This window comes from Bison bison, unplaced genomic scaffold (genome assembly GCF_000754665.1).
Source record: "Bison bison bison isolate TAMUID 2011002044 unplaced genomic scaffold, Bison_UMD1.0 scf7180017864035, whole genome shotgun sequence".
In the NCBI taxonomy this organism is placed as follows: Eukaryota; Metazoa; Chordata; class Mammalia; order Artiodactyla; family Bovidae; genus Bison; species Bison bison.
This window is the reverse complement of record NW_011494607.1, coordinates 8821717-8839121: the sequence shown is the minus strand read 5'-3', so window position 1 is coordinate 8839121 and position 17405 is coordinate 8821717. Positions and strand designations below refer to the sequence as shown.

The 17405-nt window shown below is 42.0% G+C and overlaps 1 protein-coding gene across 1 annotated transcript in view; it reads left to right on the top strand.

Annotated features, from left to right (window-relative positions):
- MDN1 (MDN1, midasin homolog (yeast)) overlaps nucleotides 1-17405 on the top strand; it is a 140340-nt gene that overhangs the window by 112044 nt on the left and 10891 nt on the right. Inside the window, exons 81-94 of the mRNA XM_010834709.1 lie at nucleotides 1-81; nucleotides 317-543; nucleotides 1484-1639; nucleotides 1800-1969; nucleotides 2663-2824; nucleotides 5864-6001; nucleotides 8530-8671; nucleotides 9978-10150; nucleotides 10682-10834; nucleotides 11565-11712; nucleotides 13958-14283; nucleotides 14514-14681; nucleotides 15848-15949; nucleotides 16838-17039. Of these exons, the coding sequence (XP_010833011.1) occupies nucleotides 1-81; nucleotides 317-543; nucleotides 1484-1639; nucleotides 1800-1969; nucleotides 2663-2824; nucleotides 5864-6001; nucleotides 8530-8671; nucleotides 9978-10150; nucleotides 10682-10834; nucleotides 11565-11712; nucleotides 13958-14283; nucleotides 14514-14681; nucleotides 15848-15949; nucleotides 16838-17039 (2348 nt within the window). The remainder of the gene's footprint in view (nucleotides 82-316; nucleotides 544-1483; nucleotides 1640-1799; nucleotides 1970-2662; nucleotides 2825-5863; nucleotides 6002-8529; nucleotides 8672-9977; nucleotides 10151-10681; nucleotides 10835-11564; nucleotides 11713-13957; nucleotides 14284-14513; nucleotides 14682-15847; nucleotides 15950-16837; nucleotides 17040-17405) is intronic.

Below are 17405 nucleotides of genomic sequence, written 5' to 3'. Positions count from 1 at the left end.
GATGCTGAAAACCGTTAAAACCGTGAAAGCTGATGTCGACAGAATTAGGCAGCAGTCTTGCGAGGCTCTCTTTCATTCTTGGTGAGTGTGCTGTCTGCTCTGCCTCTGTGTGGGCGCATGGTCACGGTTTAGTGAGGGAAGGAAAGGGTTGTGCTTCAGTCCTCAGTTTTCCAATGACCTGCATAGTGCTTTGTGGTGTATGTCCAGCTGTAAGTCTCTAGATACCCTGAGTTTTAGTGGTTGGAGGGAGGGAACGGTGGGTGTGGATGGGTGGCAGCGCCTTGCTTTCAACATTGTGGCATTTTTGTTGTTGCAGGAAAGATTTTGAAGTTTGCTCTTCTGGGCTGAGTTGCCTATCCAAGGTGTCAGCTCATTTGCAAGGCCTAGAGTCCTTGTTCATTCTTCCAGGGGTTGAGGGTGAGCAAACAGACCCACAAATGGCTTTAGTTGAGAGCATGGAATATGTAAGAAGAGAGATCAATAAAGCCACAGATGACTTCACTACCTGGAAGACACATCTGCTCACCCCAGGCAGCCAAGAAGGTGAGGACTGCTTTTCAGTAAGGGAGTAAAAGCCCAGTGTAGGAACGCTGTCATAGATTTAAGTCCACATTGTCCTAAAGAAACATTGTTTTGTTCTAGATGTATCTGTTCAGGGTTCTAAGGCTAGAAAGTGTGGTTGGAGCCCATAGCTCTTTTATATATATATATATATATATATATAAAATTTATCTTTGGTTGTGTTGGGTCTTCCATCTGCACAGGCTTTTCTCTAGTTGCAGTGAGTGGGCGCTGCTCTTCATTGCCACGTGTGGGCTTCTCACTGTGGTGACTTCTCTTGATGGGAGCACATGCTCTAGGGCAGGTGGACTTAAGTAGTTGTGGCACGTGGGCTCAGTAGCTGGGGCTAGGCTCTAGAGCACAGGCTCAGTAGTTGTGGAGCACGGACTTAGTTGCTCCATAGCATGTGGGATCTTCCTGGACCAGGGATTGAACTCATGTCTCCTGCATTGGCAGGCAGACTCTTCACCACTGAGCCACCCGGGAAGCCCAAGCACATAGCTCTTAACTTTTGTTTGAGCACCTTGCCTCTGGGTTGCCATCACATTACTTACTTTATAGCACATGAGTAGGGAGAGGCTCACTGGCTATTCCAGAAAGTTCTCTCTTCGGCTGGAAAGCTGACAGTTCCTATTTGGATTAAGTTGGTATTTATACACTCCATCTTAACTGTTTTCATATTTTTGGCATTCTTTCAGCAAAATTGTTTTAATACAAGGAAATGACCTTGTAGGTTTATCTATGCCAGGGATGTGTCTCATTCTTTATACCCAGCACAGCTTGACAGTGACTCAGCCTTAGCAGGTGCTTAGCTGGTGGCTGTTTGTTAAAATAACAAATGAGGATTGTTAGTAATTTCCAGAGGCACTGAAACCAATGATTGAGTTTTAAAAATTTGTTCTGCACCATGTTATTTTACTAGGAAACCAAATGCTGGATGAAGGGTTTGTAGAGGATTTTTCAGAGCAAACGGAAACCGCCATCCGGGCCATCCTTTGTGCCATTCAGAATTTAGCAGAAAGAAACAGTAAAAAAACAGAGGAGAGCACTGACCAGGCAAGACCCCAAGAAGAAGATGGTATGTCTAGAACCAGGAAAATACTAGTTTCTTACTTGATTTTTTCATTTGATGATCTGTTTTAAATATCAGGATAAATGTTGGAATAATTATTGGATGAATGGAGAGGAGGAGAGTTTATTCTGTTATTCACCATGTTGTTCTTTTCTGTGAATGAAAGAGACTGCAGGCTTCGAGAGCCTGCAGTTAGGACACCTCACAAAACTCCTGGAGGAGGACTTCTGGGCCGACGTGAGCACGTTGCATGTGCAGAGAATCATTTCTGCTGTCTCTGAGCTGGTGGAGAGGCTGAAATCATCCGGCGAGGATGGTACAGCAGCCAAGCACACGGTAACTAGCGGATCCTTACAAGCTTCTCACTGTCCACGTGGGCTGAGCAGAAGCAGACGGGGTTTCACCTCACTCCACATAGTGTTCCCAAAGCAGGCCTCCTTGGCAGAATCACTAAGAATTTGATCTCTTTGTGCGTGTAGACCTCACTGACAGACTTTGGAAAACTTAGCACTTGCTTGCTAAGGATTACAATTGTCAGTGCAAAAATGATGGCAGTCTAGAGTACCTAGGATTGACGTACCTAGAATTCTTTCATATCCTAGTCACATACTCCTGGGTGTTTGATGTTAATGGTGGATGTTACCACCATAACTAAGGATTACTGGCCGTATCATGCAAACCCCCTTTCCCTTCAGTAAGCCAGGAGAGGATGACATTGTCATCTCCCTAAGTCCAGAGAAACAACTTACTTTATAGAACCTGCGTCTTATTCTGTTGCATTGCTTCCAGTGCGAACTTTGAATCCCAGCAGAATTTGTTTATAAACATACTTTTTGCTAAACAACCTTATTAACTAAATGTTAACAAGTGACTTAAGTCACTAAGAATTTGAAGTGTAGTGTTGTGAGAGTTTGTGTGAACGAGGAGGAAATCCCAGTGAGCACGCGTGGTGTACCTGTGTGTAATTAAAATGCCTGGTTACCCAGAGTAACCTGGTGTGAGCAGGCCTTTCGATCTGTTTTGCCCCAGTTCTTCACCCAGTCCTGCTGCTTGTTGGTGCGCCTGGTGCCCGTGCTGTCCAGGTACTCTGACCTCGTCCTCTTCTTCCTGACCATGTCTTTGGCGACTCACCGTAGCACTGCAAAGCTGCTCTCTGTGCTTGCCCAGATCTTTACAGAGCTTGCCCAGAAGGTAAGGACTGTTTACATGGAGCAGCAGGTACCCAAATATTCCATACCCATCAGTGTTTGGTTTGATGGGCTTTTATTCTGGACCTTCACAAATAGCAGGAGGTGATTTGCCCTCCCTGTGAATTTCTTATGGCTTTGTTTATTCCCCTTTTACTAAGCTTGTTTCTACTAAAGTCTTGGTTTAGTTTCTAGTAAAATCAGGTCTCTACTTTAGTTTCTAGTAAAATCAGGTCCCTCACAGGGGGAGTTCCCTAGACTACAGAGTCTGCCTAAAGGCTGTTGCTTTCTGTTCATACCCTTTTCTCTCTGTCTCCAATTTGAAGTCTTCTGATAACTCTGAGCTAGACCTGTAGGGTAAATGAATCCTTGATGCTATTAAGCCCTGGTGGCTCAGAGGGTAAAGAGTCTGCCTGCAGTGTGGGAGATCTGAGTTTGATCTCTGGGTCAGGAAGATCCCCTAGAGAAGAAAATGGCAACCCACTCCAGTATTCTTGCCTGGAAAATCCCATGGACAGAGGAGCCTGGCAGGCTACAGTCCATAGGGTTGCAAAGAGTCAACAACTGAGCAACTTCACTTTAATGCTATTAAGTTGTAAGTCATTTATATTTATTCATGAAATGGTAATGGGGTTCTTAAGGTTAAGTGAGGTGGGCATCTTTAATAGGGAAGTCATTCCTTCATTCAGCCATGATCCCAGTGCTGTGAAAAGCGTCGATACTGTAGAGACTGTAGACCCTACCCTTGGAATTCAGGAGCAGCAGACAGATCTAACAGACTCAGCATGGCATGGTAAGGCCAGTCACAGGGGTATCTGGTTCCAAGATTCAGAGTGAGTGAGTCACTTAGCCTCAGTTTCCTTATGTGTAAAATGAGACTTGCATTTTTGTGAGAACCACCTTCAACTAAGTATATAGTTGTTATTTTTTTTCTTTTAATATCCCTAATATTTTTAAGATCTTTCCTGAATCTAAATATGGTACAGGTGAGATGCACTTAAAGAAGATAGGAATTTACAAACTGAAGGTGAGGTTTAGGCTTCTTGTAAACAGTCACAAGTTCTTAGTTTTGAGTATCTAAAATACTACAAAGGGATTAAAAAAAAAAATGGGTAGGCAAGCCCTTGTGTCTAGAGGATAAGTGTGTACCTTTATTGAGATCTGCCCCCTCTCTCTGATGGGCACTGAGCCAGTCTCACATCCCATCACTTCTGGAGGGAACACTGCATACAGAAGACGGGCAGGACAGTATGCTGAGGGTGCCCCGAGACTTGGGCTGGCTGTGATTGTCCACTTGACCATTGCTGTTGTCTGACAGGTTCTAGAATGACTGGCCTGTCAGACCTGTGTGTGTTTACGGACGGGGTTGTGAGGGTAGAAGTGGTTCTGATAAAAGCAGAGTGCTGCGAGCTTAGCGTCTGTCTCAGCTGCAGCAGTAATGTGCCCTGCGGAAGGACATCTGACTCTCCCTCCTTTTATGACTTACTCTGCATGCGTCCAAACATATTTCTTTAAAATAGTGTGAGAAAGTGTTAGGTGCTCAGTTTTGTCTGATGCTGTGTGATCCCATGGACTAGCCCACCAGGCTCCTCTCTCCATAGGATTCTCCAGGCAAGAATACTGGAGTACGTAGCCATTTACCTCACTATTTTAACAAAAATGTATTTTTCAGTCACCTTTCTAAGAATACATGTCCTGAAAGTGAGTTTGCCTTTCCCTTAATTTTTTAAGTCTCTGTACTGTATTCCTGTTCTCTCTGAGGAGTGCTGAGAGAACTTGAAAATAGATTAGATACAGTGCTAAGATAATAGATCTAGGTTGTGAGTAAAGCACTTAATCCATAGAAAGCTGTTTCTGTGTAACTCAGTCACAGTCAGTGTTTGTTGGTCTTGGATCTTGGTCTTGTTGTCAGCTTATTCATAGTACATTCTCATCCTCAGATTGACAAATATCTTGATAGCTTATACTTTTCTCTGGTAGAATTTCTGATTGAGAGCCATTATTTTCTTCTATTTCTTTTTCTAGTCAATTTCATCCCACACACTAGTATTTGATACTTATTTTTAGGCTACCTTCTGACATGAAATAGAGTTTTGTTAACTCTTCACAAGTGTCGCTATATCTCTAGACCCCATGCCATAGGGTTGCCAGGTGCCTTGGCAGCAGACAGCCCAGGCTGAGAGTGTCAGGTTACCACAAGGGCGGGGGTGCTTTTTTAAAATTTTTTTGGCATTATAATTACTTCCCAGCGGTAAAGAACTAGCGGTTCTTAAAAATGCTAGTGGTAAAGAACCTGCCTGCCAGTGCAGGTAGATGTAAGAGACTCAGGTTCGATCCCTGGGTTGGGAAAATCCCCTGGAGGAGGGCATAGCAACCTACTCCAGTATTCATGCCTGGAGAATCCCATGGACAGAGGAGCCTGGTGGGCTGTGGTCCTTAGGATTGCAAAGAGTCAGACTGCAAAGAGTCAGACAGGACTGAAGCAACTTAGCCACACACACACGCACGCACTGTGACTTGATTTGAGGAACATCACAGAAAATTTTCCTTAATGAAAGAAAATGAAATCTCTCACTTACAGCATCTGCTTTCAAGTTGCTGTACCTCAAGGGTACATGTCTTCTCTCTTTCCTCTCTGGCTTACTAATTTGGGAAGTAGATAAAGAAGGACAAAACCCTTTTGGGATTTAGACACCGAGAGGGTTTACTCTCCCTCCCCACCCCTGGTGATTTGATCCTTAAACACCATCCTAGTATATACCTCATTCAAATTTTTCTATTAGCAGAATGACAGATTACTACATACCAGAGGCTTTCACAGTCAAAACCTCGTATATTAAATCTGACGTCAAGCTTTGAAACGGCATAATAACTTAGCACCAAAGAAGAAAAGAATGTCAAAAAGTCTCCTGTCCTTCCACCAGATATAAAATACTGAGCTAGATAAGAATTTATCATTTATGTAGGGTATTTTTTCCTGTAGCTGAACTGGGAATCACTTCTTTATTGCATTTGTATGTAACGTTCACTCTTTATTTTCAAGGGATTTTGCCTGCCCAAAGAGTTTATGGAAGATTCAGCGGGAGAAGGGGCGACTGAATTCCATGACTACGAGGGAGGAGGGATTGGAGAAGGCGAGGGCATGAAGGATGTGAGTGATCAGATAGAAAATGAAGAACAGGTATGTTTTCATGACCATGAAATATGTAAATTGGATGCAGAAGCATACACTCCTTTTCCAGTATTTAAATTACACATATAAATGTTTTTGCTATTAGGTTAATGGTTTTCAGACTGATTTAGGTACCTTAAGAATACTGGAGTTTAGGGAGTGGCTATAAATTAAAAGCTTGAAGACAATAGAAAGGATATATTTTTTTTTTTTAGTTCTACCAGTTTATTGCTACCAACCCATGAGCCTCCACCCTCATGCACACATGCTCAGTCATGTAACCCCATGGACTGCAGCCTGCCAGGCTCCTCTGTCCATGGACTTTTCCAGGCAAGAATACTGGAGTGGGTTGCCATTTCCTTCTCCAGGGAATAGAAAGGATATTTTGTAGCTCAGTCATTGGTTGTACCTACAATTTGGGAAGGAAATAGTTTTAAAATTTTTTATTTTAAATGGGAACATTTTTGCTGATTTTCTAGAGAACACTTTTGGTAGTAGTTCATTTAAGGACCAAGAGTTTGGCTATTTTAAGTAATGACTACATTAAACAATAGTGCCAGTGTTTATTATTAATAGGTTTTATTGTTGTATGTCTTTGACATGTTCAGATTTTAAATATCTATATCCTTTTTTAGTTGGAATCAAGAATGCTTTTGAAATATTTAGATGCTTTGGACTAAGATTCGTGTATTACTTTTTAAAATTCAATCTGAAAAAAAAAAAAAAAAAAAAAATTCAATCTGATTTGGATTTTTTTTTAAATATTCTTTTTGTCATTTAGTCATTAGATTAATCAACTGTGACTTGAAGAAAGAACAAGTAGTGGAATTTCATTTTATCATCTCTATTCTAAATGTAAATTAGTCCACAAATTTCTATTTAAGGTATGGTCATACCTATTAAAAATAGAGGAACAAACCGATCCAGACTTCCTCTCTTCCTTTGAAGGGAAAATTGGAAAGATATAAAGAAACCAAAAGAATAATGCTTGCATTTATGTGGTTGAGCTCTAATGTACAGTGTGTGTGTCTGTGTCTGTGTGTGTGTATTGGCCTTTCTGTATTTCTCAAATTTAACTTAATTAGCATTAGCACCCAGTACTTTGTTAATGAGGAAAAAAATAAAGTAAAAGAAACCTAATAGAAAAGTACAAATCCACTGCAAAAAAACATTATTAAGTGGGATAAAAAAACTTTCAGAAGAATTTGGCAGTGTCTAATAAATTTTAAACTCTTTGTGTTCTTTGATCTAGGAATTCCATGTTTTCTCACAGAACTCTCATAAGACCCCAAGATAAATATGTGTACAAGGGAGTGTATTTATATTAAAATGTTTATTACAGCATTATTTACACTGGTGAAAATTGTGAAAGAATCCATATATTCATCAGGAAGGAATTATTTTTAAATGATACTATTTATGCAGAGCAATACTATAAATAAACATAATGAGATAAGTTTTTAAGTATCAACATGGAAATATATCTAGGACATATTTTTTTAACTTTGAAAAAACAGATTGCACAACAGTTTGTAAAGAATGATCCCTTTCTTGTTTAAAAAAATGCTGGAGGCAGGTATTGATACATACTGTATATATTATATTTCTAAGTGTCTGTTGGTGTACTTATAGATAAAATGATGTGCTAGAACATCACCAGTGGTAACTTCTTTGGTAATTTTGGAGGATGGGGGTGCCAGGGAAACATACTCTTTCTGTTTGGCTTAGAAATTTTTATATGAGATTGTATTACTTTTGTATCTTAAAAAGGACTTTTAAAATTCAACCATAATGGAAGAGATAGCAATCTGAATCTTTTCCCCAAGATATAATATAGATTGTGTAGGAATATGTAGTCTAAGGAAAAGTGAAGAAAATTTCATTTACTGGGGGAGGGATAAATTAAGAGTTTGGGATTAACAGATACACACTACTATATATAAAACAGAGAAGCAGCAAGGACCTACTGTATAACACAGGTAACTGTATTTAATACCTTGTAATAACTTATAATAGAAAATGATCTGAGGAAGTGTGAATGTATCTGAATCACTTTGCAATACATCTGAACCTAACATAACATTGTAAATCAACTGTACTTCAAATAAAAAGATAAAAAAGAAAGTAGTAGAGGGGGAAATCTACATCACAGTTGGGTAATGTCTATGAGAGATCAAAGTGACAAGATAGATACTAAATTTATATGCAGTATAGTAAGTGAAATTTTTTTTTATCCTACATACAGAATACATAAACTTTTTTAATATGTCTGGATTTTAAAAAAAGTTCACATGAAAGAAACCTCAATAAAAATCTATATTCTCTAACAACGAATGCAAAATAACTAGAAATTAGTTAACAGAAATATTAAAGCAAGTCACAAATCATGTGCATTTTCTCTGTTGGTTCTTTTTTCTCTCCCCAGAGAAAATTTTATACCATTGACCTTGGCACTTATATATTTATATTCTATTTAGAGCTGAATAAACATTAGTAACAGTATGTTCATTTATGTTATTTAATGCTTTTTTATTTAGGCAGAAGATACATTTCAGAAGGGTCAAGAAAAGGATAAAGAAGATCCTGACTCAAAATCAGACATTAAGGGCGAGGATAATGCCATTGAGATGTCAGAAGACTTTGATGGGAAAATGCATGATGGGGAACTGGAAGAACAAGGTTTGAGATTATCTGCCATTTCATTCTTGCTTTTGAAAAGTGGCTATTTTCTCCAGGAAACCACATGTTCCCAATAAGTAGCCTAGTATATACTCTTGGAGCAAGTTGGTTACTCTGCATGACTGCGGTGGAAGCATCAGCATATGCTGTACGTATGCAAGTGTGTCAGGAGTCTCTAGTTCCTTGTGGAGATTCTGCTCTGAGTACACTGAGACACTGCCTCTGATGTTCCGGCTGCTCCATGTGCCAGATGAGTGACCTGTGGTGTCCTCTAGGGAGAGCGAGGAGATGCACCCTCACCGAGCTTGGCTCGCAGCTCACGTTGAATTGTTCTAGAGAGGCTTTTTTTTTTTTAATATATATGTATTTTTTTCTAATTGCAAAATCAGTAGACATTTGTTGTAGATGATTTGGAATAAAAATGCAGAAACCAAATCAATACCATTGTACCTGTCACCCAGATCACTTAATTTTGGAGTATTTCCATTTATTGCATATATATTCACACACACACACAGAGACCATGAATGTTTCTACAGTCTGCTTTTTTCATTTAACTTATGAGTATTACATGTCATTGAAAATTACTTGATAATGATTTCTTTTTTTTTTTAATAATAATTTCTTACAGCACATTATCATCTGTCATGTTATTACCATAATTCAACTTTTGCCCTAAATTTCTATCCAAAGCTTAATTTGAAATACAGTGTGTTATTTTAAGTGAATACCTTACAGAAATGATAGCTAACCTCAGAGTAGAAGAAGGTATGCATGCCTAAGTAAGTGTAAGAGTATAACCTTTGTCAAAGCAGACCTTGATCAAAGACAAAGGAAAGAAAAGTCTGGTTATTTGAGCAAGGATAGAAAATTGTGGTTAATTGATCGAGACACATGATTTGAGATGTTAGACAGAATCATTGGCAGAGAACAGGTTGGAGATGGGGAAGAACCTTGGAGGTATTGTAGACCACCCTTGATCATTTCCCAGGTAAGAAACCAAAACCCAATGAGGTTGCTGGGACCCATAATGAACTCTCCCAGCACCAGAATGAGACATCCTGACAGCTGTTCTACCACCCTCCTTACAGTCCTTTACCATCACACATCCCAGACCTCCTTTCTTCTAGTCTGCAGACACAGTAGGAGTGCTTCAGGACACCTAAAAGCATCTGCCTGTAGGGCGTTCTGTAGAATTGCAGCACATCCCAAGTAGGATCCTGGCCGGGTCCCTGCCTCTCCCACACACACAGGAACAGATTAGTCTGGGGATCTGCCTAACTGAGCTGAGTGCCTTCCCTTTCAGAAGAGGATGATGAAAAATCAGATAGTGAGACTGGAGACCTAGATAAACAGATGGGCGATCTGAATGGTGAGGAAGCTGACAAACTAGATGAGCGGCTTTGGGGTGATGATGACGATGAAGAAGATGAGGAGGAAGACAGTAAGACTGAAGAAACAGGACCAGGAATGGACGAGGTAAGAAGAAGATTCCCCCATCACTTTGTCCCCACGATGAGAGGGGCAGTCATCCTACCCACTACCACTCCCTGTCGTTCATTGCTTTCTTTTATGTCTTGGTTTTTCTTCCATCTCTATTTTTCTGTTTTTTTCCTGCTGTCTAGATTTTTGATTATATTCATGGCTCAAAGAGTAGCCTGACCTGAGGCATCCCTTGTGTTACGGAGGAGGGAAATTGGAGCACTCGTTATAGATGCTATATCTCATTCTGCCAGTGGTCACCACACTTGCCCAGCCCTGAGCTTAGGGGACCCCAGGGCTGGGTGTGATGCATCCCACAGCTCAGACACCCCTCCCTGCCCTGCTGTCACTGCTGCCACCTGGGCTGTCCTGCCTGTTCCCTCCAGGATGATAGGTGTGCCCCGTCAGCTGGATGGTTCCATGGGATTGGCCCAGCACATGTCTGGGAGCCGCGTTAGACAGTAAAGTGAAAGCAGTGTTTTAGATTGAGAGTGATGATGATGTGTTTTTTCTTCCTCTGATATTTAGGAAGATTCTGAGCTTGTAGCTAAAGATGACAACTTAGATGCTGGCAAGTCAAACAGAGAGAAAACCCGGCAAGATAAGAAGGAGGAAAAGGAAGAAGCAGAAGCTGATGAGGATGGACGAGGCCAAGACAAAATTAATGAACAAATAGATGAGGTAATGAGGATTCAAAACCCACCTGCTCTTCTCACTCAAGGCCAAGACCACTGCAATGCACAGCTCCCAGGGTGTCTCAGGACGTATTTTTTCCTACTTATCATTTGTTTTCCCACTGCCTCATAAAGGAATGTGTCATAGAGCCTCTTAACTGAACATAAAATATCTAACCACTGGTTACCGATGAGATGAGCTTTGTTCTGTTGGGACTCCTGGTATAGTTCAGAAACTAAAACCCACAGTCCTTTTGTATATTTCTTCCATAAACTTCCATGTCCTCTTTGAAATAGGTAACACAGCACCTCCTATCTATGGAGAATGTGCACAAAAAGTGAAACATGACATTCCAACATGGAAACTGTAAAAATATTGGTAAAATTCTAATGTGTGCTGGTAATTTTAGACCAGAGACATTGTATTCTCTCAGCATAAGGACAGTTGACCCTTGGGGGCACTGACCACCTGCAAGGCTGGAAATCTGTGTGTAACTTTATTGTTGGCCCTCTGCACCCATGGACTCTGCAGCCTCAGGTCCTTAACAGCCACAAGTCTCTGTGGTACCATAGCACATATTTATTGAAAAAAATCCACATAAGTGGTCTGAATAAGTGGACCTGCACCATTCAAACCTGTGTTGTTCAAGAGTCAGCTGAGTTTAGAGCTAGTTATGTGTGAATGTTATTCTTTTTAAAAGTTTACTTTTATTTTTCCTGATCTCTGTTGCCCAAAGAGGGAATATGATGAGAACGAGGTGGATCCTTACCATGGCAACGAGGAAAAGCTGCCCGAACCTGAGGCCTTGGACCTTCCAGATGACTTGAACTTAGACAGTGAAGACAAGGATGGTGATGGGGACACTGACCATGAAGATGGAGAAGGTGTGTCTTTTAAAACATAAAGGGCCTGTTGAAAGTCACTGCAAATGAGCAATAACCGATTCCTTTTCAGGCCAGCGTCATGGCCAGCTCATTATCATGTCTGATCAGTGTAATTCCAGCTTGATAAGATCACTTGCTTTTTCTTTGTTGCGTTTCTCCTCCAAGTAGACCTGAAGCCTGTAGCCAGCAGGTCTTCGTCACTCCAGTCATCTCCCGTCCCATATTTCTCTGCCTCTGTGTCCAGGTGGTGCTGTCACACGCGGTTCTACCTCCTTCCTGGTTCACCATGGGCCCCTCTCGTGGACTGGTATAAACACTGTGCAGTCCAGGTAGAGTCAGGCCTGTTGCAGAGCCCGGTTACTAGCTTTCTGGTGAAAGTTTTGTTTGTTTTAATTAATTATTTTTGACTGTACCATGCAGCTTGCTGATCTTAGTTCCCTGGCCAGGAATTGAACCTGGGCAGCTGCAGTGAAAGCGCCAAGTCCTAACCACTGGACTGCCAGGGAATTGCCTCCCAGGAAAGTTATTGATTGTTGTGCTTATATTGTGTGTTTAGGCTGAAATATGAAATCATAATGGGAAGTGAAGTTGAATAATCCCAAGAGAACTCACTTGGCACAACAGGAACCCAGTGTGTCTGTCCCCCACTGTTCCCCCTGAGTGTGACTCCCTTGGGGAGTGCTTCCTGGTGTCAGGAGGTGGTGTAGGTGATGCTGCTGTGACGGAGACCCTGTCATGATGGGTCACCAGACAGGAAGGTAGCAACAGCCTCACTCAGCTTCTTAGTGAGGCAGTTACATATTTAGAAAGCTATTAAAAACACCATATTAGAACAAAAAGAGCAAATTACAAAAGAATAAATGAGAGGTACTATTTATGTGAAAATTTGCTAGAAGAAATAGTACTATATATTGTTTATGGATGCATCAACACAGAAATAATTTACGGTAACTTCAGGTTATGAGCTCTGAGGAAGGAGGAAGAGCAGAGGCATCCAGAACCCTGATAGTTGTGTCCAGAACTATTTTATTCCTTAAATACAAGTGACAGATATGATACACTTGTTGGCAAAATATTAACATCTCTTAAATCCAGGAGGTGAGTATATGGCTCTCATAAACGTAAAATGCTTTTTTCACATTTAAGGTATTTGATAACCTGTGCTTAGAACATTCTTCACCCAGTGAATCTCTAGTTCTCCTTTTTAAGCATAGTATAAGCTGTTGCTTCTAAGGCACTTTTCATTACCTTATAATACTGGAAGCTTATTTCAACCTTAAATTCAATAGTCAAGCAAGCATAAAATTAAAGTTCACTGAGAATTGAATAAGCTATTTTGCCCTAGAAAAATATCCAGGCTCATTTTAAGCTACTATGTATACAAACTAAGAAGCAATTACTGTGAACAAGTTACCTTTATACAGTTCTTTTCCATTTACAGTTACTGCAAAATACTGGCTATGTTCCCTGTGTTGTATACTACATCCTTGAGCCTATCTTACATCACCAGTCTGTACCTAACACCTCCTGCTCCTGTGTTACCCCTCCCCTCCGCACAGTGATAACCACTAGTTTTTCTGAGTCTGAAGAATAAATTATTTTAAAGAATTATCTACTAACAAAGTAATTGATTTCTGAAGTATCCAAATTACAGAAAAGCTCTTTTAAACAAAACTTTTCAAACAGGATTGTTCCCATTTGAATATATGTTGTATTTTCTGTGTATGGTAAGGAATGATGTCCATTAGTTATTCCTAATGATAACTGAAAATTAGACTAGCATTTCCTGTCTGTTCTAAAATATTCCTATTGTTGTGGTGGCTTTTTGGATTTTTAATGGATATCCAAACAGTTGTATGCAATATATAAGTATAGTGAAGAGCAGATGTAGCTAAATTCTTCTGTGAAGGGTTGGTCAGATAATAAACACATCAGTCTTTGCTAGTCATAAGCTGCAACAGAGTCGCAGATCCTCAGTTCTGCTCTTGTAGTGTGAAGTCAGCCATAGGTAATACAAAACAGATGAAGTATATTGTTCACATCGGTGAACAATTGGATGCAGCGGTGTTCCAGTATAACTACTTGCAGAAATATGTAGATGGCCAGATTTGGGCCACGGACCATGGTTTGCCAACTTCGGGTTTGAGAATAATAAAAAGATGCTTGTGTAACTATATCTCATCTTAAAAAATCATATTGTTTAGTTTTTAAATTCTGCATTCTTTCTTTTGTTTAATCTGTCCAGAAGAGAATCCTTTGGAAATTAAAGAACAACCAAAGGATACTGAAGAAGCAGGTCATGAAGCTGAGGACATAAATGAAGAGACTGAGGCTGATCAGGATGAAGGTCAGGCTCAACCCCAGCCTGAGGGAGGCCACAGTGAAGATGACAAGGGGGAGGAGGGCGAGGAAGAGATGGATACCGGAGCTGACGACGGAGACCAGGATGCTGCCGAGCACCCTGAAGAGGACACAGAGGAGGCTCCGCTGTCCTCGGAGGACAAGGACAAAGACACCAGTGAGGAAAGCCCAGAAAAGGACACACCTGTTGACCAAGGTCTCCAGCCTCAGGTATCACGGCGGATCTGCCTTGTCCTCTATTCAAAGTGATAATGATGAGAAGAGTACCATCTTCTCGCTAGACTCTGTCTTAGGATGCTTTCCCATGAGGCAGGTGACAGCGCCAAGCAGTTTTCGGTTTGTGGCTGATCCCCTCCCTGCAGGCTCCTCTCGGTGAGGAGAGGGGCCCTCACTTCATCTTCTCCCCTCAGAGCATTTAATGCTATTTGATTTCCTTGCAGACGCAGGAAAAAGAAGAAGGGGAGAACTCTGACATGGAGGAGCCAGTGCCAGAGCCCACGGAGAGGAAAGAGCACGAGTCCTGTGGGCAGACAGGCTTGGAGAGCGTGCAGAGCGAGCGGGCCGTGGAGCTGGCTGGGGCCGCACCCGAGAAGGAGCAGGGCAGGGAGGTGAGGGCCTCGTCTCCACCAGCCGCCTCTTGGGAGGGCCTCCTCTTCCTGTGTGAAACCACGTTCTGTTCAGCAGCAGTGATTGCTGTGTTGTGTTTTTTTGTTGTTGACATCTAAAACTCCAGCTCCCATTCTTTAAGAAAATGGTCGTACACCTATATTTATATGGAACAAACCGCAGAATATTTTTACACACTGTATTTAAGTGATGTGCTTAATGAGAAAAATTACTAGAGTGTAGTCCTCTGTGGGAGAATCAGGTTCAAATTCTGTTTTCGAAGCTCCTAAGCAAAGAAGGGTTGACTTGAGGTTTCATGCAGTGATATGGGTCTAACAGTGCATCCTTTTTCCTTACTGTTCACCAGGCTGCCAAACATTTTAATTTGAAAAGCAAAACACTTCTTCATTCCTTGATGTGGGGTGATGTGTCTTTTGTAGCGGCAGTTGGGGCATTGGTAGTCTGGAGGGAGCCCTGAAAGTCAAGGGGCCTGCTGCTCAGTGGCGTCTCTGGACGACTCCCTTGGTCTCTGAACCCCCATTTTCTCAGCAGTAATTACAACTGTTTATACCTCTCTTACCCTTCTAACCCATTTTCTCAGCACCCGTTCATGAGGTGCTGAGCATTTCATTACTCTGGTAGATCTTCACAGTGGCCCTATAAAATAAATGGTATTGTTCTTTCTATGTTCTCCATTTTGTATCTGAGTTAAATAAACCTCCATAAAGTTAAATGACAGTCTCAAGGGTACCCAGCTGGTTGATGATGAAGCCTCATTTCTGTTCGAGGTCTGTCCTGCTTTCAGAGTGAGCCATTACCTCCTGTAGACAACAAAGTCCCCCAAGAGGGTACCAGACAGGTCTAGGTGCTTCTGTTTCTGCCCACAGGCCAGACGTTAGTAACGGGTGAGCTCCAGAGCAGACAGGCAGGTGTGGTCACAGTCATCCCCTGGGCTCCAACAGGGATTGATTCCAAGACCCCCACGGATACCCAAATCCATGGCCGCTCAAGTCCCTTATGTAAACTGGTGTATTGCAGTGGGCCCTCTGTGTCCGCAGATTCAGAGGGCTGACTGCACGTGACTGAGGGGAATTGTATGCAGCACAGTCTGTAACCAAGTGCTTATTCCGCTTCCTGCCCCTCACTCTCTGTGGCTTGGATTTCACAGGAACACGGCAGTGGAGCTGCGGATGCAAACCAGGCAGAAGGCCACGAATCAAGCTTCATGGCGCGGATGGCCTCCCAGAAACACACCAGGAAGAACACACAGGTCTCTATCGCTCTTCAACTAAACTTAGGTGAAGGCTGCGTGTAAGATAATGCTCCAGATACACTGGTTAAAAAAAAAAATTCCCAGCATTTGCTGTCCCACCATGATGGCATCCTTGGTTAGCAGACCAGGACTACTGGGCTTCTTCCCTTTTTCTTTGTGGGGACAGACAAACGCATATCCTGATCCCGTGATGCTCTTGTTCTAGAGCCTAAGAACCAGGTGGTGTTGCCAAGCTACTAACCGGTAGCACTCTATTCACTGTCCATTCTCTTCTCTGTCTGGTTTCTTTAATTCTGTTCAGTTCTGTCCTATCCTATTCTGATCCTGTTTTATTTAGCTGCACCGCGTAGCGTGTGGGATCTTAGTTCCCTGACCAGGGATTAAACCTGGGCCCCAGCAATAAAAGTGCTGAGTTCGAACTGCTGTAATGCTGGCAAATTCCCTATTTTCTGTTTTAAATACAAGATTTTAAAAATGGTGTGCTATTTATGCACGTGACACAAAATCAGTCTATAGAAACCAATGCCCTAGAAAGCTTCCGTTTTATCCCTGTGCTCAAGCCACCCAAGGGGCTGTCCTCAGAGCATATTGGTACTACCAGTCTTGTCTTCTAAGAGATTTACTGCATATGTAGCATATGAATGGATGTTTGTGTGTGTGCACCTGTGTGTGAGAGAGTGTCTCTTTGCCTCTTTGCCTTTATTTCAGATATAAAAGTATATCATAGAGATTGCTCTGTATGTGTAGAGATCTTCCTATCAACAGCTGCATTGAATTCCACTCTTGTATGGCTGTACCTAATTTAATCAGCCCCCTGAGGATAAACGTTATTTTTATTCTTTTTGTATTACAAAGTTCTGATGAATTTCCTCATATTTCCCACAGAGTTTTAAGCGGAAACCTGGGCAGGCCGACAACGAACGCTCCCTGGGTGATCACAGTGAGCGTGTGCATAAGAGGCTGAGGACCATGGACACCGAGAGCCATGCCGAGCAGGACCCGTCCCAGCCCCAGGCCCAGGCGGAGGACGCGGAAGCATTTGAGCACATCAAACAGGGCAGCGAGCCCTACGATGCACAGACCTACGGTACAGAGCTGGGGGCCCTCCCTCGCTCGTCAAGCTCTGTGAGCGCCTATGCTGACTGTGTGTCTGCCAGGTGTTGTTACAAAGTCATCTTAAGAGGCAGGGGAAATGACCTCTCAAACGAGTTTCCTTTTAATAAGAACTGTTCAGATATACAATTTGGTTTTGAAATAAAGGTATCTGTAGCCAAGTGGGTTTCAGTGCTCAGGGTTCTGGGTCTAGTGAAGCCTTTTAAATATTATTGGTGACGGTTGGCTATCCAAACCCAGCACTGGTCTCAGGGGTCTGAGTAGCAGACGTTTCTTCACTGTCACTCTGCAGTGGTTTAGAGCGTAAGTGACAAAGAAAACAAGATCTCAGTATAGGAAG